Below are 18,225 nucleotides of genomic sequence, written 5' to 3' on the forward strand. Positions count from 1 at the left end.
TTTAATATGCTAACATTGATAAGAATTCCACAAATATTTTCCCTACTCCTACCACGTGTCCACACCTAGCCTTCTCCTAGCGCTACGCTGACCAGTTCCACCAAGCATTCACTTCTGGTCGGCGTAAACATCAGCTACCACTTCCGGCGTTTCTGTGACCTTTTTCAACCATGCGATATGTAATTTCTTAGTTCCGACCAACAAAAGGTCAAACTTACACCGGATGCCAGGCATGGCAGCGTTCACATTGCAACTTACGCCTGGCGGATGTAACACTCAGTTCGCTACTCCTGACTTTTGTCAAGAGTAAATTGTCGGGCATACACCTGGCGGACCTTACGCCGACCAGCGTTCACACTGCCACTACTTCTGGCAGCACCTACTGCTACTCCTAGCAACTTGCGCCGACCAAGTTCCGCCGGGTGTATGTCCGACAATGTGAACACAACTACTAGATGAAGTTCTACCTGGTTTTATTGCCAGAGGCTTACATAAATCTGATGTGATGCTGGTAAGCCTAAATCACATCTAGAAATGCACTAAATATTCCCACAAAGGTCATCCACCAAAACCGAGATGATGTACCAGCTTGGAGCATCTCCACTATCTATCATTCACTGATATTGCCCCCAGTGCCTACTTCAAACTCAAATTACACTACAAAGAACAACATAACAAAGTCATCAACAACACTTATATAAGAATGTATCTTCTGCCTCCAAGCTGTCCAAGTACCAGGTACGGGCAGTACACAATCATTTAGTTCAATGCACACCGCATGCAGGTTTGAGCAGCAGGAGTGACCAGGTGAGCCCGGTCAAGAGTTCATTGGTACCATTTCACCAACTTCTAAACAATCATACGGAAATAGGCAAAAGAGATTATCGACTCATCCTGCCCTGATATGAAATAGCATCAATTGACTATTGGGTATGTTAATGATTGTGTTTGTATTTGAGGTGAGTGCTATAATAAGATGAGAGTATGGGTGCCTTCAATTTTTAACCAGTTCTTAGAACACACAAGGGTGTCCTCCCAAATGGTGTCCCAACAGGTGAACACCATGGTACCCACTGTTCAGTAGTCAGATGCGTACAATTCTCAGCATTAAAGAGCACAACAACCTCTAACTTATCTCTATAATACCAGATGCATGCTTAGGCAAAAATTGGTCATTCACATTTCAGGGAAATAGAAGAAGAAGAGTACATTTTCAACATTGTATCTGAATAGCATACTCAAACAATGTATGTATGTACCAATAAAGTAAATTTTCATTTTTTTGAAATATTTAAGGGCTGGGGTATGAACGTTTGGACAGTATTTATTTTGGGATATCAGAACACATCAGACATATCGAATTGCATTCTGAATACGAAGAATGTCATTCTGATATCAAATAATTTTAATTTTTGAAATTCGCAATTTAATACACATTTTATGGCAAATCATTAAAATTGATATTTTTGATATTTAACAGTACTTGAAGTAAACTTTATAAATCTGATGATTTATACTTAAAGTGTATGTAGGTGGGATGAAAAGCCGACGATCAATTGAAAATTTTGACCTTTCAGTATTGAAGATATGGATTTTTTCCCAAAACACCAAAAAAAAATTAGGTCTTTTGGGGAAAAAATCCATATCTTCAATATGAAAGGTCAAAATTTTCAATTGACCGTCTTTTTCCTCCCTGCTACATACACTTTAAGAATATATCATTAGATTTATATAATTTACCGAGGACTGTTATATATCAAAATTTGAAAAATATCAAATTTTATAATTTGTCATAAAATTTGTATTATATTGTGATTTTCAAAAATGAAAATTATTGATATCAGAAAGATATGCTTCAGTATTCAGAATGCAATCGATAGGTCTGAGGTGCTCTCATGTCCCACAAAAAATACTGTCGAAGAAATAATAAACGCTCATTTTAGATCCCTTAAAAAACATTTTAAAATTAATAAGCCACAAGATTTGATTATGTTTTAAGAGAAATCATTAATTTTACAACATTGAAAGTAAAGCAAATGGCACCTTCTTTTGGCCTTTTTTTCCCCATGATTGGGTAAAATAATATTTAAAAATACATACTGACCATAAAAGAATTAGGGTACCAATTATGTTCACTCCTGCATATCCTAAGACAAATATGTCAAAAATAAAACAAGCAGCCAGTACCTGTACCATTCAGCTCTGATTTAAGACCTCGTTTGTTGAAAGTCAGGTTGAGAATTTCAAAGAAACAGTGATCTAAAATTTATGGAAGGCACAAAATCAAAAGTTGCATTTTTATGTTCTAATCAATGGAAAGCATGGCGCTAGTTTAAATGTGCTAACAATAGAAAGCACAGTGCTAGTTCTCTTGTTCAAGAATGCTTTGTGTACAAATCAACAGGGCATGCAATGGAGCAAACTGCAATTTTTGAATTTGCATCTTCCTTGGGTTTTTGGATCATTGTGCCTTTATTTCTTGAATGATTTCAATGAACACGGTCTTAAATCTGAGCTACAAGATGCAAGCTATTGGCTGCTGGTTCTAATTATGACATCTGTCTTTCTTTAAGCTATTAAAGCAGAGGTAAAAAATAACTGGCTTGTTTGTGGTCTGTATAAAAATTATAAAACCCACAGGCTTTGGAACACATTTGCTGACCACTCAGGTCCTAGACACACCATATAAAGCAACGGACTGCAGCATCTATTCATCTATTGTGTCCGATTTGACATATTGGAAAATGTTGACATTCAACGTTCAGTTTTCAAAATTGGGTGACTTGTGTTGGCAAGTGTGTAATACATCTGACTGGGCATTTTAATTATGTAACATGTAAAGGCTACGACTTCATCGAATGCTTGTCGTTAGATTGCTGTTATGTGTTTAGTTTCAATAATAATTATTATTACATTTATTTATTCATTCCTTTCTTTTCCCTTCTCTGCACTTATTCTTTCCTAGGCCTATACATATCACTCCCTTGCTCTACCTTTCCTCTCTCTCCCCTCCTCCCTCCCTCTTTCTTTCTTTCTCATCTTATTCCTTCTCATTCTTCCTCTCATTCCCATCATTTTTCCTATCTTTCTATTTATTTATTTCTCTCTATTTCTTTCTCTTCATTTCTTTCTCTTTCTCTCTTCCTCTAAGCCCCTCTCATTCTCCATATCTCGTCCTCCCTCCACCCCTCCCAAAACTTCTTCCAGGACTGCCCCGCCCCTTTGGCTACTCCATCTCTTTCTGTCGTACCCTGATCATAATATCTGCACAGTGCTTTTGTTTTTTATTTTAAAAATGAAAAAAAATTGTTATTCAAATGAAAAACGAGAACACATGCAAATGTTAATTATTATGCTTGATGCAATTTATTACATCACCAGGGTATGATAGAAAGAGTCATCGGTACCTACCATGCACCGATAGTGCTATAGGACAAAATTCAACATGGTGCCTTACTTCCCATGTCATAATGCAGTATCCCGTATGTAATTTATTTACATATACTGTGTCTTTACCAAGCATGACAGAGTTATTAAACCTACCTCTACTAGATGGTTATCAGGTCCATACAACTCCTTGTCCAGTTCAATCACTAAACTCTTGAAGAATGAGGAAAATTTCCTCTTCTGTTTGGACTCATACTTTGGTGTGTTGGACTGAAAACAACAAAACACAATTGAGAGATGGAAAGCATATCATTATCATAAATTACATTACTCTCATTTATTACCTGTGGCTATGTGATTTTTTATATACAACTGCTAGGGCACCTTCATGTCGCCGTGCATTCTCTAAATTCAGTAAATTTTCATCGTCAACTGTGTAATTGAATGGGATTATTTTGAAATTTTAAAACGCTTGAAATTTCACAAATAAATAGGCCTATGTTAATAAATAATATAAAAACAAGCTTAAACCGTTGGGGTTCGATAATGAACCCCACAAAACTAACTGAGTATATGGAAAATGCCATACGGCTGGGCGGTTTCAGAAGTTGCCGGCTCGATCATGCCAATCGCCGCCTGTGCACCTTACACTATCCAACAGCACTCCATGGATGTATACTCTGATCAGCTCGTAATAGGCGGGACTCATAACATCGTCGATTGATTTACACAGTTAGGAGCATCACTTAATGCGAACTGTGTTTTGCGTATTGCGTGACTGACATGCGCCTTATGCCGGTGTAAGTTGGGACTTTATTGACTCATTCAGAAACAAAAGCTGTATAATTCTCACCTATTACGAGCTGATCATAATATAGATAGAAGACGGGTGTTCTCTATTGGGATATAACCAAACTACACAAAATATAGACTGAAAACATTGGCTGGAGACGGAATTTGACCCAACCCTTAGTATGGCGAAGAAGGTTTATCCACCCAATAATCAACATCGATCTTAATAATTAACCAACTTAAGGGGTGGGGTATGAACGTTTGGACAGTATTTATTGTGGGACATTAGAGCACATCAGACATATCGAATTGCATTCTGAATACGAAGAATATCATTCTGATATCAAATAATTTAGATTTTTTGAAATTCGCAATGTAATACACATTTTATGGCAAATGATTAAAAATTGATATTTTTGATATTTAACATTACTCGAATTAAACTTTATAAATCTGATGATTTATACTTAAAGTGTATGTGGGTGGGATGAAAACCCGACGATCAATTGAAAATTTTGACCTTTTTTATAATTTGTCATAAAATTTGTATTATATTGTGATTTTCAAAAAATGAAAATTATTTGATATCAGAAAGACACTCTTTGTATTCTGAATGCAATTCGATATTTCTGATGTGCTCTCATGTCTCACAAAAAATACTGTCGAAACGCTCATTCCAGATCCCTTAATTGTAGCCCAAAATCCCAGGCTTCAGATGACAACTCTTAATCAAGTCTTTTCAAAGTCACACTATATTGGGCTATTCCATTTAAAATCCACACATCCCCTGTGAAATTTTTTAATGCCATCTCAATTCCAGCTGCACCTTATGTCCAATTCCAGCTGGAATGGAATATTTGCTAGTTCTATGTTAAAATCAAGTTGAATTGCACCTAAAATTTGTTTAAAATTGCAAAATCCACACCTTTTCCACTTTTTACTGAAGAAAATGGCAGGATCTAGAATCATTTAACCCTAACCCAACTAGGTCTCACTAAAGCTCACTATTAAAACCGCTCTGCGTGCATGCATTCCATGTGACTTGATGACGCAATCAACCCAAGTCATATATACCCAGGGAATCGGTGCGGCTACATGCTGGGGATCTTCTGCGTGGCATGCGAGGGGTCCCAGGCTCGAATCCCGGGGGTGCCAAGTGACTTTTCTCCTCATCTTCCCTCCTTTTTCGTTTCTTCTTTCCCTTCCGATAGCAAAAAACCACGGGTAGGGTTAAACTGTTGAACTAGGTTGAAATTCCAAAATCTTCCACAAAGAGGTACGATTTCCAAATAGAATAGCGCCTTATTTGTAGTGTTTAAATATGAAATGGCTTCAACAAGACAGATGGATATCGGAAGCTTTAAAAACCAAATCACTTATGAAATATTATGTGATCCAATTTGTTGAGAGCTTAACCCCATGAGAACTACCTGCCGATTGGCCAAAAAGAAGTTTTCATTTTCAATCGGACCAATCAGCAACATTGTTAGAATAAGTTCACCACACAAAAAAAATGGGGTGAATTACTTGCAAAACTCCATTCTGATTGGTGATTAAAGTGAAGATATCATGTAATTGACCAATCAGAGGCAATGTTAGATCGGCAGGTAGTGTTCAGGGGGTTAATAGAACCCTGCTTGAATATGTTTCATTACTGCTTATAAATTTGCTATCATGTAGTAAGTTTGCAATTGTATACCAATCGTGACAACTGTGTGTTCCATTTGCAATGACAAGTTTATACATCCAGCGTTCTTTATGGGTGAGAATTAATACCTCCACGGGATGAGTGCGGAAATGTTTACTGAATCAAACTCCAAAAAATATAAAATTTCCACGTATCCTTTCTGATTGATGATCACTGAAATTGAAACTATGCACACTCTGCAATCTTATTAAATGCTTTACTACGTGCCCAATGGGCCATTCCAGAAAATAAGTGCAAACCCCCTATAGAGCAGTACATTTCCAATAAAAGAAATTTCCAATAAAAGAAATTTCCAGGTTTGCTTCCTGAAAACCACTGGAATTCCAGTTGCTCAATGCTACTTGAAAAGCTTGGAAATGCAATAAAATGCATACAAAATCATGGAATTTTCTGAAATAATCCCCTCAATTATAGGATTTGTCAATTGTGAACTATCTTTTGCAGGATTTTTTTTGTTTTGTTGATATTACAGACACTTTAGAAGTCTGGATTTCCAGCAATATAACTGGTCAAAAAGTCTGGAAATCCAAACTCCTCTACAGGGATGTGGATTTATTTTCTGAAATAGCAAAATCTCTAAATAATTAACTCTCTCCACACAGGTGTCATCTGCAGACAACAATTTTTAAACTTGACTTTTTTTAAAACTTGATTGTTGAAAATCCAGACTTTTAAAGTGTCCAAAGGCAAAAAAATCCAGCAGAAAAATAGTTCAATATCAGAAATCTTCAATCTGAGAGCTCATTTTGGACATTACCTTGATTTTTCATTCATTTAATTGTATTTCCAAGCTTTAGAGCAAACACCGGCAACAGGAATTCCAGTCGTTTTCAGAAAACAAACATGGAAATCCAGACATGTTCTTTTATTGAAAAGTTACTCCTCTATAGAGGGTGTGCACTTATTTTCTGGAAGAGCCAACTATTCTATTTGGATTGGATGATATTGTACCTTTGATTGACTTACATCCTCCAATAACCTTCCCTCTACTCGAAGTTCCCAAGATGGCAGACTAGCATCTTCTTCTTCTGCATCTGGCTTGCCTGGGTAGAATGTGTTGGAGATGAACACACGAAGTTTACGCTTTTGCTGCAAGATAAAGAAAGACATTGAGATTTGTTAAATGATAAAATTGACATTCCCATCTGCATTTAGAAGTGATATTGGACTGTTTATATAAAAGTTGTTAGTATTTTCAAATTCTGTAAAATGCCACATTTTCGGCAATACTCATCAGGCAAGTGCAAGCTACACAGTCACTGGAATTTCATGGTAAGGCCATCTTAATTTAAATTGCCCGCTTTTTGCGTGTTATTCCTGTTGGATTGACTTAATTTCAATTTCTTACAATTTTATTTTTTCCAAAATCCATCAACAACAATCTCACGTCTGACATGTGCACAGGCATATAGAAGTCTTGTAAAAATCATGAAGAACTTTAAGACTTGTGTCCGGTCTAACATCACCATAAATTTGATAGATATCACAAAAACCTATCTGCTGCCAATTTTAATTGTAATACAGATAACCTACATAACAACGATCAACTTCATTTGGAAATTATTTTCACACATAGACACCAATCGTCGCGCTCTAATATCTGTACAATATCAAGTATCATGTAAATGACAAGTGTAAGATTGTTTACATGATTACCCACACCACTATCCTATGTAATTTGTGGAAAAAGCTACATCATATGTGTTGCTTTCGGAATGGTGGAGTAAAACACATGTCCAGTTTGGGGGGAAACCAAAAATAACTTTTATTATATTTTATAAGCTTTTACATAGTTTACAATATGTTTGTTTCCCTGTTTACTTGACTATATTAATTGTCCTATGGACGCAATAAGTAGATCAAACACAACTATTGCCGGAGCTGGATCTTTACCATCCGAATCTTTTATTTCCTTTCATTTACACAGTTGATCAAGTGTCAACTGTGTTCTTCATACTTAATTTAATATCACATACATTTTTGTATCACCTCAGACAGCTATATCATCTGAGGTTCTTACATGTATATTACTTCAGATGTATCAGACAGCTACAACATCTGATACCTGTCCCATTCTCCAAACAGCATAATTTGGCTAGGACTTAAACAATTACTCATTTAATATCACCTCAGACGGCTGTATTATCTGAGAGTATACACAGTTGACAGGAAATCAACTGTCTATATTATCTTCATACTTTTAATATCACTTCAGACAGCTATATCATCTGAGCTTTTAAATAGATATAAATTCAAATTCATTAGCGCCTCAGACAGCTATATCATCTGGCTTATTCTTTAAAAGCAATATATATCAATCATTGAAATCATATATGTATCCAGACAGCAATATCATCTGATACCTTTTTACGCAATCAGACAGCTATATCATCTGATGCCATTTACGGTCCTCAAGTGAGACGACCCACTTCAAATCCCAAACAGCATAATTTGGCTTGGACCTAATCATTACTCATTTCCGGAATTATGACAACCCCATTCAGTTTCCAAACAGCCTAATTTGGAATTGACATTAAATATTAAGTATGTGAAAACATTCCCAATGACTTGCTCAAATGCAGCAACGTATCTCCATTTTGATTCATATATTGGACAAAATGGTAAAAAGCAAAAGAAACAATGCCATTTAAAATCATATTTTTCATAAAGGGAGTGGTGGGTGGGTTTTAAAATTTTCCTGACCTCTTCGGATGGTATCAAAACAGCTTATGAATTTTCCCGGCAATAATTTCTAAGAAAACAGCCACGCCCCCAGAACCGCTGCCTATGATTGGCTACTGGCACGCGACTCGACACAGGGCATGGATGCACAACAGGTGACGGCCTGATGTCACAACACGCATGGCTCCACCTTTTATTGATCTACAGGACAATGAAACCCTTTTCAACAAAACCCAGGGCTTATTACGCCAATGACAATTTTGGTTTTGATTGATTGAAAACCCGATTACATTGACACTGAAATATTAGTTCAATGTGATAATAATAGTTTCCTGTTTGCAAATAAACCACACTAATTCATGTCCATTTTGATTAATGCAAATACAACATTATTGCAATCCATGTTGCTATGTTACGTGAGGGTATGGTGAACTAGCATTGGCTCACGTCTCATAATCATCACTTTAATGGGAAGGAGAGAAATCAACCCTATTTCCAGGTGGTGAACGCCGTGCATTCTCCAAATTTCGAACACTGGCCTCATCCCAATGGCATAGTTCAATAAACCTCAATTAAACAATCATAGTGCAAAATTTGACCTCAAATTGCAGAGTATGAGTTTTAATAGCCAAATTTTCAAAGGTCATTCAATGAATGTACAAATGTATTGGGGTTAATGAACTGTGCCCCTGATAGATGAGCATGTTATGGATCCTAGTGACTGCTGCCCTCATTTGTTAATTGTCTGGGTTGACGACTAAGAAATGTATGTGGGGAAAAAGGTGAAGGACTTTGCAACCAGATTCTGGTTGCACTAAGACTGTTGTGTCCAAATTGACAGAGGTGGTTAATTTCAGAACTTCAGAGCATAATCTTGTCACAACGCCACGGTATACAGGTGCCGTTGGTCAGTCGCGATGTGGTGCCCAACCAAAGTCGCGAGAGAATATTTTCATGAGTCCGACATGTTATCATGGTTAGGAACTGTAAGTTATTCAGTCGTCACTACGAAGCATAACACAAGTACATTGCAGTGTAGACAACTGACGGAGTTAAGCCCGATCCTGACTCCACTTCGCAGCGCGATGCGATGCTGCGATGCTTTTAAAACATCACAGCATCGCGCGATGAAATTAAAATGTACATTTTAATTTCATCGCACGATGTTGCAATGTTTTAAAAGCATGTGGGGTCTGCATCTCCTTTTAAGGTCATTCTACCGACCTTGATTTTCCAGCAGCCAATCAGAAGCGTGTACGCCTGCGATATCGCAGCGCAATGCGAAACACGAACCAACATTTCCACCGCGCGATGAGAATTTTCACCGCTGAGCTCGTAAAAACCTGGCTCAGATTACAGTTTTTATAGCATCGCATCGCGCTGGGATGTGGAGTCAGGATCGGGCTTTAGTCTATTTAGCTGAGTCTATTTAGCTGATATAAAACTAGGTTGAAACCAAGTTGACACAACCACATATACCAGCAACAACATCCCCATCCAAAGTTACAACACATAATGACAAAATAATGTGAATGAAAGCGTTAACCTATGAATGGCCTCATCTCCCCTCATCTCTAAAATCTACCATCAAACTACAGACTTAAGATTTCTGTCAACATCCTATGCTAGTGAGTCTTTGGTCAAACTTCCAGCTTTTCTGTAAAAGCGCAAATCTGTATGCGATTCATTTTCACGCTTTGCAAATTTTGGTTGCTTTCACTCACTTTTAAATGTGCAATTCGAAAACCCATGAGAACTACCTGCTGATTGGCCAAAACGAAGTTTTCATTATCAATTGGACCAATCAGCAACATTGTAAGAATAATTTCACCACACAAAAAAATTGGGTGAATTATTTGCAAAGCTCCATTCTGATTGGTGATTTAAGTGAAGATATCATGTAATTGACCAATCAGAGGCAATGTTAGATCGGCAGGTAGTGCTCAGGGGGTTACGCTTCCTCACACTGATCTATACACAAGAGGAATACATTCAACCGTTGCTATTTTTACAGTAACTACTTGGAATGCAAAAAGTGTGAAATAAATGTAACGCAAAATATTCCACTTTTAAAACAGTTTTCATCACTTAAAATCTCCTGGACTTGAATTAAGTCTAGATCTTAACAGTCAGTCAATGGATTAGCATAGCTACACACCCCTCCCCACACACCCCCACACACAGAATGGAAGTAAATCACAGGAGACGTGCCTCAATTTTGTTGACTTTTATATATTCGGCAATCGACTTAATGAGAAGGAAATCCACTATTTCCTCTCCGTTCATGGGTGCTTCCCTGAAGAGGGATTTATTTCTAAACTATGGCCAACATGTAGTATTTGTTCAACAAATTACATATGTGATATAAACAATTGCTTCTTTTTTGACACCGATTTGTGAGGAATGCGTCACTTGTGTGCTATAATGTTAGCATTATAGCGGCTCAAACTTGCTACATGTTAGCATTATCATGGCTCATATTTGACAAGCTACTTTATTCACTGACACTGGTTTCAAATAAGACTCAAATATCATGATTACTGTTATTATGTGTGTAAAACATATTCTCTTTACCCTTTAAATCAGTTCATTAAGACGGGGGGTCACTCACATGTAAAGGTAATACGGGTATGTGCAGTGTTAAAGGTCCCTTTTTCAGGCTCTCCGGCAGTTCCTTAAGACCGATATTTGAATCGTGCTCCAGTTCTTTGGGCCTCAAACTCTGAAAATTGTACTCTTTTGCTCAAATTGGAAAACATTAATCACTAGACACTAGACCCCCCCCCCAAAATGCTGAAATTTCAGTTCATCAAGCCCCTATTTTGCCCGAAAATCAGATCTTAGTTCCTTCCTAAATTTAAGTTGAGTGCTCCCCCACTCCCGTCCCGGATAAGATCCCATATGCTCCAAAAACTGAGAACCTCTGAAGCTAATTTCTAAATTTGGTGGGACACAACCCTACTAAAACAAAGTTGAATGTCTCTCTTCCCCAACCCTAGGATTCATAATGTGAAAGGACCTGCCCCCTGTGAGAAGTCTTGCCCCCCTGTGGAACACATTTTTGTCATTTTAAGCCAATTTTTGACCATTGTCGTCAAAATTTGCCCCCCCCCTGAAATTTACCTTTCCCTTACTTGCCCCCGCTGAAAAAGTCCTGGCTATGTCACTGCTGCAACCCAGTAAGTCATCTGAGGTGTCATTACCAGGTATTGCTTGTTCTAGTACCAGGAATACTGTGATTAGGGACAAATTTATGGATACTATTAATTACTTTGCTGATCCTTAGATTCAAACACACCCACAAAACAACATTAATTGTTTCCTTGTACCATCCACTCATTACTCATTGGTTACATACCATATCTGAAAAGTGTGTGTGTTTTTTAAGCTCTACAGATAGACAGTAACAAATGCAGAAATAGGATACAATAATCTACTGTGTCCTATTTCCCACAAGAAACCAGAGTCAAGCCTTCTAGAACGAGTCTCTAGTCCAGGCCCTCTCAACTGGCAGCGGGCGCGCCACTTGTGGCACTTGGAGTCAGTCAGAGTGGCGCACAGTAATCTTAATATTTTTTCACATAAATTTTGAACAAAAAATGGATGAAAATACCCAATCTGAGCCTTAAAAAAACCTTAAAATCTAGGAGCTTCCGGGGGGTGCTGCAACCTGGACCCCCGATAAAGCTTCTCCATTGCACCATACCCTGAACGAATACAATCTCATACTTTGCTCTGATCAAAAGGTTGAATGGCCACACACAAGCCATCAAATGATGACATCAGATTGCAAAATCACCTGTCACTTGCAAAAGCACCGCAATCAGGTATGAAACATTATTTGGTGCAAACACTAACCAGACTCGTCACAAAGCCAACAAGTTATCGGTAAAAACTGCAACATCATTTATGCAATATTAGTTGAGAATGATTCCAGAAATATGAATCAAGTGACAGTCTGCTTTCCTGTTACACTTCAGCAACATAGTAACACAATTACTGAAGTGGAATTGACATCACTTTACCACTGGGAATGTATCGCACTCTTCTGACTGTTATAAAGCATCCCAGACATCGTAATTCCTAATCAACCATGAAATCTCAGTAAGGATAAGAAACCTGTGAAAATGATCTAAAAATCAAATTCCAAAGCATGATCAATGCTTATCACATATCGACTGCTCAGCGCCAGAAGTGGGTAAGTGCAAATAGCTGCCTCTGTGAACATTTGGCAATTAACACACAGTCTCATCTAACATAGGCAGCTATTTCACCCTAACCCACTTCTGACATTTAGTAAGTCACAGAAGTGGGTAAGTGCAATTAGCTGCCCAGTGAACATTTGTCAATTTACATATTGTACTCATCTAAAACATGGCAGCCTCAAATGGCAGGTATTTCACTTACCCATTTCTGGCACAAAGCAGACAATATGTAGTACTTTCTGCTACCTATGCCATACATACAATATAGCAAAGATTTATTATCATGATTTTTTAATATAGCTTGTCTTGTGCACTGCTGTGGGGAGGGGTGGGGTTAATTTAGCAGTTTTGTTCTAACTTTGCACCACGGAGGTCCCAGGTTTGAGCCTTGGTTGTTCCCAGATGACTACAGGTGCATTTGGTTTCCAGGCCATACTTACTCTCACAGGTTTTCTCCAGGTTCTCCGGTTTCCTCCTGGATCTATAAAACTGGACTTCCTTTCATAGTATATTGCTCCGCCAAACTCCCATATTGAATATGATAAATAAAGGGACTGGAAAATGGTGCATTTATTGCTGTTTTCCTGATTGTTTAGTTGTGCTGCTGAAGAGTAAAGCGGGTGTGTGCATTGTGTTGCTGTTTTCTCATTGTTTAATTAGAATTTTAAACCATCAATGTCACAGAAGTGTCTGGCAGGAGCATTTTGCCTTTTCTGATGCTTTTTCTGTTATTTAGTGGTGCTACAACTTATCATTCTTTTTGTATGTTCTGTGAACGCTCAAATATAAAAAACAGAAAAAAAACCTACAAAGATAGCTAGTGAGGCATATCACTAGGATCCACAACATCCTCATCTATTAAGGCACAGTTCTTTAACCCCAATACATTTGCACATTCATTGAATGACCTTTGACACTTTGGGTTCAAAAACTCATACTCTGCAACTTGAGGTTAAACTTTGCACTATGATTATTTAATTGAGGTTATTGGACTATGCCTTTGGGATGAGGCCATTGTGGTCCATAGTGACATCATCATACCAAGGATCATCTGAACTATTTCAAAGTCACATATAAAGCTTGGTTTAACCTAATTGAGTAATTGCCAATGATTGGGCTGCCTGTCTCTCCACACATAAACCACACCCGCAGTCTTCCACATAACCATGACCTAATTTTTTATGGCACAAGTTGTCAGTGCAACTTAGCCAGCACAAAGTCCCTTCCAATTTAAGGTTGATGATGAATAAGTTCCAGATAGATTAAGCAGTTAAAGTGATCCGATCTGGAGAGGAAGCTCCATCAGCAGAGTGATCTACTTCAAGGGTCAGATACCGGTCATGTTTGAATTCTTATGAATTAGCATTATATTTCTATTAAACAGGGATGCAAATGGCTAACACTAACAGATCAATCTGGCCATTGGCCACATTTATGGGGGGCTCGTCCGGCAGGTGTTAAAGGGGTAATAACCTTTTTTTTGTGTGTGTTAAATACCATCATCCAATTCCGGAGAAGTAAAAAACAGGTGTTATTTTGCATTTTTTTTTTTTTTTTGATGGCTCCATTTTTGGAATTCCAAAAATTTTTACAGCTATATATTAAAATTTAACAAAATCAAATTAATTGAATTTGGTGGGTGGGTTGTTGTGATGCAGAAGATGGAACCAATACCTGTATCTTTGCCTTAGGACTGTATCTATATTGGCAAACTTACTGGAGGAAGGGGCAGGTGGACAGGATGTCCCCCTGGATGGCTGTTTTTAGCCCCAGACTAAAATTCCCATTAATTGTGGACCAAAATAGGTCAAAATTAGAAAATCACATATTTATTTGTCATGGTAAACATTATATTGGTAAAATAATTTTGGGAGCAGTAAAACAGGACAAAAGTGCAATTTTACCTCTACTCACTGGACATTTTGGCCTGAATGCCACTGGCTACGTCTACTACCCCTAGACCTGTCGGGTACCAATGATGCTGGCCTACCTATTTTGCTATAATATTGAAAACAGCAATCTCTAGTGTCTCCTGCCATTTAATTATTTTTTTCACATCACTCCCTAATTGATGGGATACGCACAGAAGTAGTTGCTGAAACTATGAATTAATTTTGCAGCTCGAGAAATATATTATATTTCTCGAAGCGGCAAATATTACTTTTTGCATTATTAATGTTAAATAATTAAAAAAAAACAGGAAGCAAAATAAAATCCTTGACAAAATGATACATGCTCTGAACCACCTTAAAAGCCCTAAATCTATAATCGCCAAGAAGTCTCCGATTCAGTAAGACGTCACTCCACAAGTAACATATGCAACACGATGATTAACATCTCCATGATCACTTCATTGTGTATATGACTATGTATATAGTAGGCCAAGAATACACTCAACATAAACATGCTTGCACAATTGATGATGGGGCTCACGTCACAATCAGAACTGTTGCAGCTCACCAAAGCCTCGTCAAGCGCAGTTTAAAGAGTGGGTGAGTGGGTGGTTTATCATTACCAGAGGTGCAACATCCGCTGGGTTTCATCCACACTTACACTGCTTGAAACCATAAAGGTCATCTATTGCATGTTTACATTTGGGACAATTTTCAAATATCCTTGCGATATATCTTTACATAGGACCAAAAATGAAAACACTGAGAAACCTTTAAAAGTCACACAGGAAAGAGTCCATCAGAAGGTGACAGCATAGATAGTGGTGACAGGCAAATATCATTCTGAATTGGGGAACAGGTAGTCTACTTCATAACCCCTTTTAGAAATTCAGGTAGTCTACTTCATAGCCCCTTTTAGAAATTCATACTTCAATATCAACTCATCTCACAATGATTACAAGTTCAGAACGAGAACCGCTCCCATCCAAAAACTGCAATTCCTCTTTTTCTCCAGGCAGAGTGGTCATTGGGGATGTATTGTGTTTTAAGGAATGACATAGCTAGGGTGAATTGTTTATCAAAAGGGTCTGGAGTCTAGGGAGCAGGTAACCATTTTATTATTGAGTAAGTTTTGAAATCTTGCTTTTTGATGTTCGAGGGGGGGGTGGTATTCCATAAAATGTTCGTATGGGGATGTACTTCATTCTCAACCGTTTGGACATCAATGACCCCTTTTTTTAGGCCAAATTTTGTGTTAAGGTGTTTTTTTTAAATTTTGCTGTAGCCAAAATCTACTAAAAATATGGAGACAGTTGTAAAATTCTAGCAACAACAGCAATATCTTCAATGGGTTTCGGTGCACCTCTTGAATCTCCATCTTTTTCATTTAAAAAAGGGTTACCATGGCAACAAACTTTGACTATTAAGACCATTGAGACATCAAAATTTGCACAACAAAACTGGGTTTCTTTTTGCTATTTCAGTTTTAAAATTTGATGCATAGATTTTGGGTTATTACATCATAATAAGGGGGGGGGGTAATTACTTTATATGATGTGCTTATATACTAGCCCTGTAAGAGCCAATGTTACTTTATCACAAGTTTTAGAGTGTATGGTCAGCAACAGGTTCTTTTTGCTAGACTGAAAACCTTGTACGTCTTTACTCATATGGTCAAATTTGTGCCAGCACACGCTGCCACCGAATTATGAGCTAACACCTTACTTTAATGCATTAATAGTTTGAGGGAAATTGGAAATCACCTCTATAAAATGAAGGGCTAAACACCAATAAACACTTACAGTTTGAGCCAATGACAGTCTCACATTCAGTGCCACTTCAATAATGTCAATTCAACAGTCAAAGCTCAAAAGCGCAACCTCAACTTCTGGAGTGCAATTTTTGTACCCAACACATTCAAAGGTCATTCCGTAGGTACATACGCATATTGGGATTGAGGAACTCTGTCCTGGATGATGAGAATGTTTAAAATCATTGTGTCGAAGCATGCCCTAATCCTACCATCAACATGGTTTAAGAGTGGGTGGAAGTGTTCATATTTGAATATATAGGTCACAGTGTCAAATGACAAAGGGGCAAGATCCTTCACCATGGGTATCTAAAAAAACAAAAACTCATCTTAAAAGGCAAAGTTTAGTGCTGAATAGAATAACTTCAACGTTTGCAGCATGTGGGTATTCAAGACGGGTTCTCTGACGACAAACAATTCCTTATTAGAAGCTTAAATTGGGAACTTTAAAACTTGTATTGGATGGTGTTGCAGGTGGTTGGAAGGCGAGTGTGCGGTTGACAGTTGGCGACATGCAGACTTGAAAATAGATGGTCGAGTGTTACACCTTATTGTAATGAAAGCATTATCATACCTGCCAACATTGAAAACCTAGAAAACAGAGTACATGGCGAACGGGTGCGAAGCGCCCGTAGTATCGCCTCTGACGGCAGGGGGTCCAAGGGCCCGCTTAAGGGCCCCTGGTGGGGTCCAGGGGCAAAGCCCGGTGGGGGTTGAGGGGCGAAGCCCCCCAAAGCTAGAGGGTTTCTACACTGTAAAAACCCTTATAAGCCCCTTCACAGAAGACACATTTTATAGAAAAACAACAATAAAGAACAAGGTGAAAATGAAGCCCTAGGCTTTTATACACTTTGAGGAGGGATTTATACTCCATATCTAGCAACAATTTCAACACATATTTGATGACTACAACCTTTGAAAAAAATGTGAAAAAACATTCTGGGACCTGTTTCTATAAGTTTGAAAAATATGCTTCCTTCACACAGAAAATGTGCTTTTAAAAATGCAGTTTCCTATACTTTTGTACATAACGATCATTCGTTAAAGCAATTTTTTGGCTTTATAACAAGGCCTACGTGAATGATAGGAAATTGATATGATGCACAATACAAAGGTGATTAGGTGAACATTTTTTAAAAATCCATTTTTTTTTTTTTTTTTTTTTCAGAAAATCGGAGTACTCCGATTTTCGGGGTTTAAAACTCGAAATCGGAGTAACTCCGAAAATCGGAGTAGTTGGCAGGTATGCATTATGCCAAGTGAATTGATATGTCAATGGGTATCTATGGCACCCTCATTATTAACAGGTTATCTGCTCATCAGGAAATGGTGGATGGATGAGTGAGGTAGCAGAGTACATTCTATGCAGAGTTGCAAATTTATTACGTGCAACATAATTCTGATATCAGAAACTTGCAGTTTTTTGGAAAGGATGGTCATGTGGTGTAGTGGTGGTGGTGGTGGTGGTAGGGGGGGGAAGCTGCCTCCCTGTGAGAAGTCTTGCTCTCTGTGGGATGCTGGCCACCCTGGGTGGCCACCCTGATATTTAAGAGTTTTATGACTTTTTTTGAACTTTTTAGCCCATTTTTTGATCAAAATCATTCCTTGAAAGTTGCCTTGCTCCCTTGTCCTGGTTACACCACTAGCTAGGTAAACAAACAAACAAACAAACAAACAAACAAACAAACAAACAAATGAACAAACAAACAAACAAAACAGAACAATTGATCTGCTACTTACAGAAAAGGA

General features: G+C 37.9%; 1 protein-coding gene across 5 annotated transcripts in view; it reads right to left on the minus strand.

Annotated features, from left to right (window-relative positions):
• The window catches only part of LOC140150501 (SWI/SNF-related matrix-associated actin-dependent regulator of chromatin subfamily D member 1-like), a 256,208-nt gene that overhangs the window by 70,380 nt on the left and 167,603 nt on the right, over positions 1-18,225 (minus strand). For 3 of the 5 annotated variants that reach the window (XM_072172525.1, XM_072172527.1, XM_072172530.1), the window contains 2 exons: positions 6,839-6,976; positions 3,544-3,657 (listed from right to left, as the gene is read on the minus strand). In XM_072172525.1, the coding sequence (XP_072028626.1) occupies positions 3,544-3,657; positions 6,839-6,976 (252 nt within the window). The remainder of the gene's footprint in view (positions 1-3,543; positions 3,658-6,838; positions 6,977-18,225) is intronic. The other 2 variants (XM_072172526.1, XM_072172528.1) reach the window with 1 other exon arrangement.

This window comes from Amphiura filiformis, chromosome 4 (genome assembly GCF_039555335.1).
Source record: "Amphiura filiformis chromosome 4, Afil_fr2py, whole genome shotgun sequence".
NCBI classification, from domain to species: Eukaryota; Metazoa; Echinodermata; class Ophiuroidea; order Amphilepidida; family Amphiuridae; genus Amphiura; species Amphiura filiformis.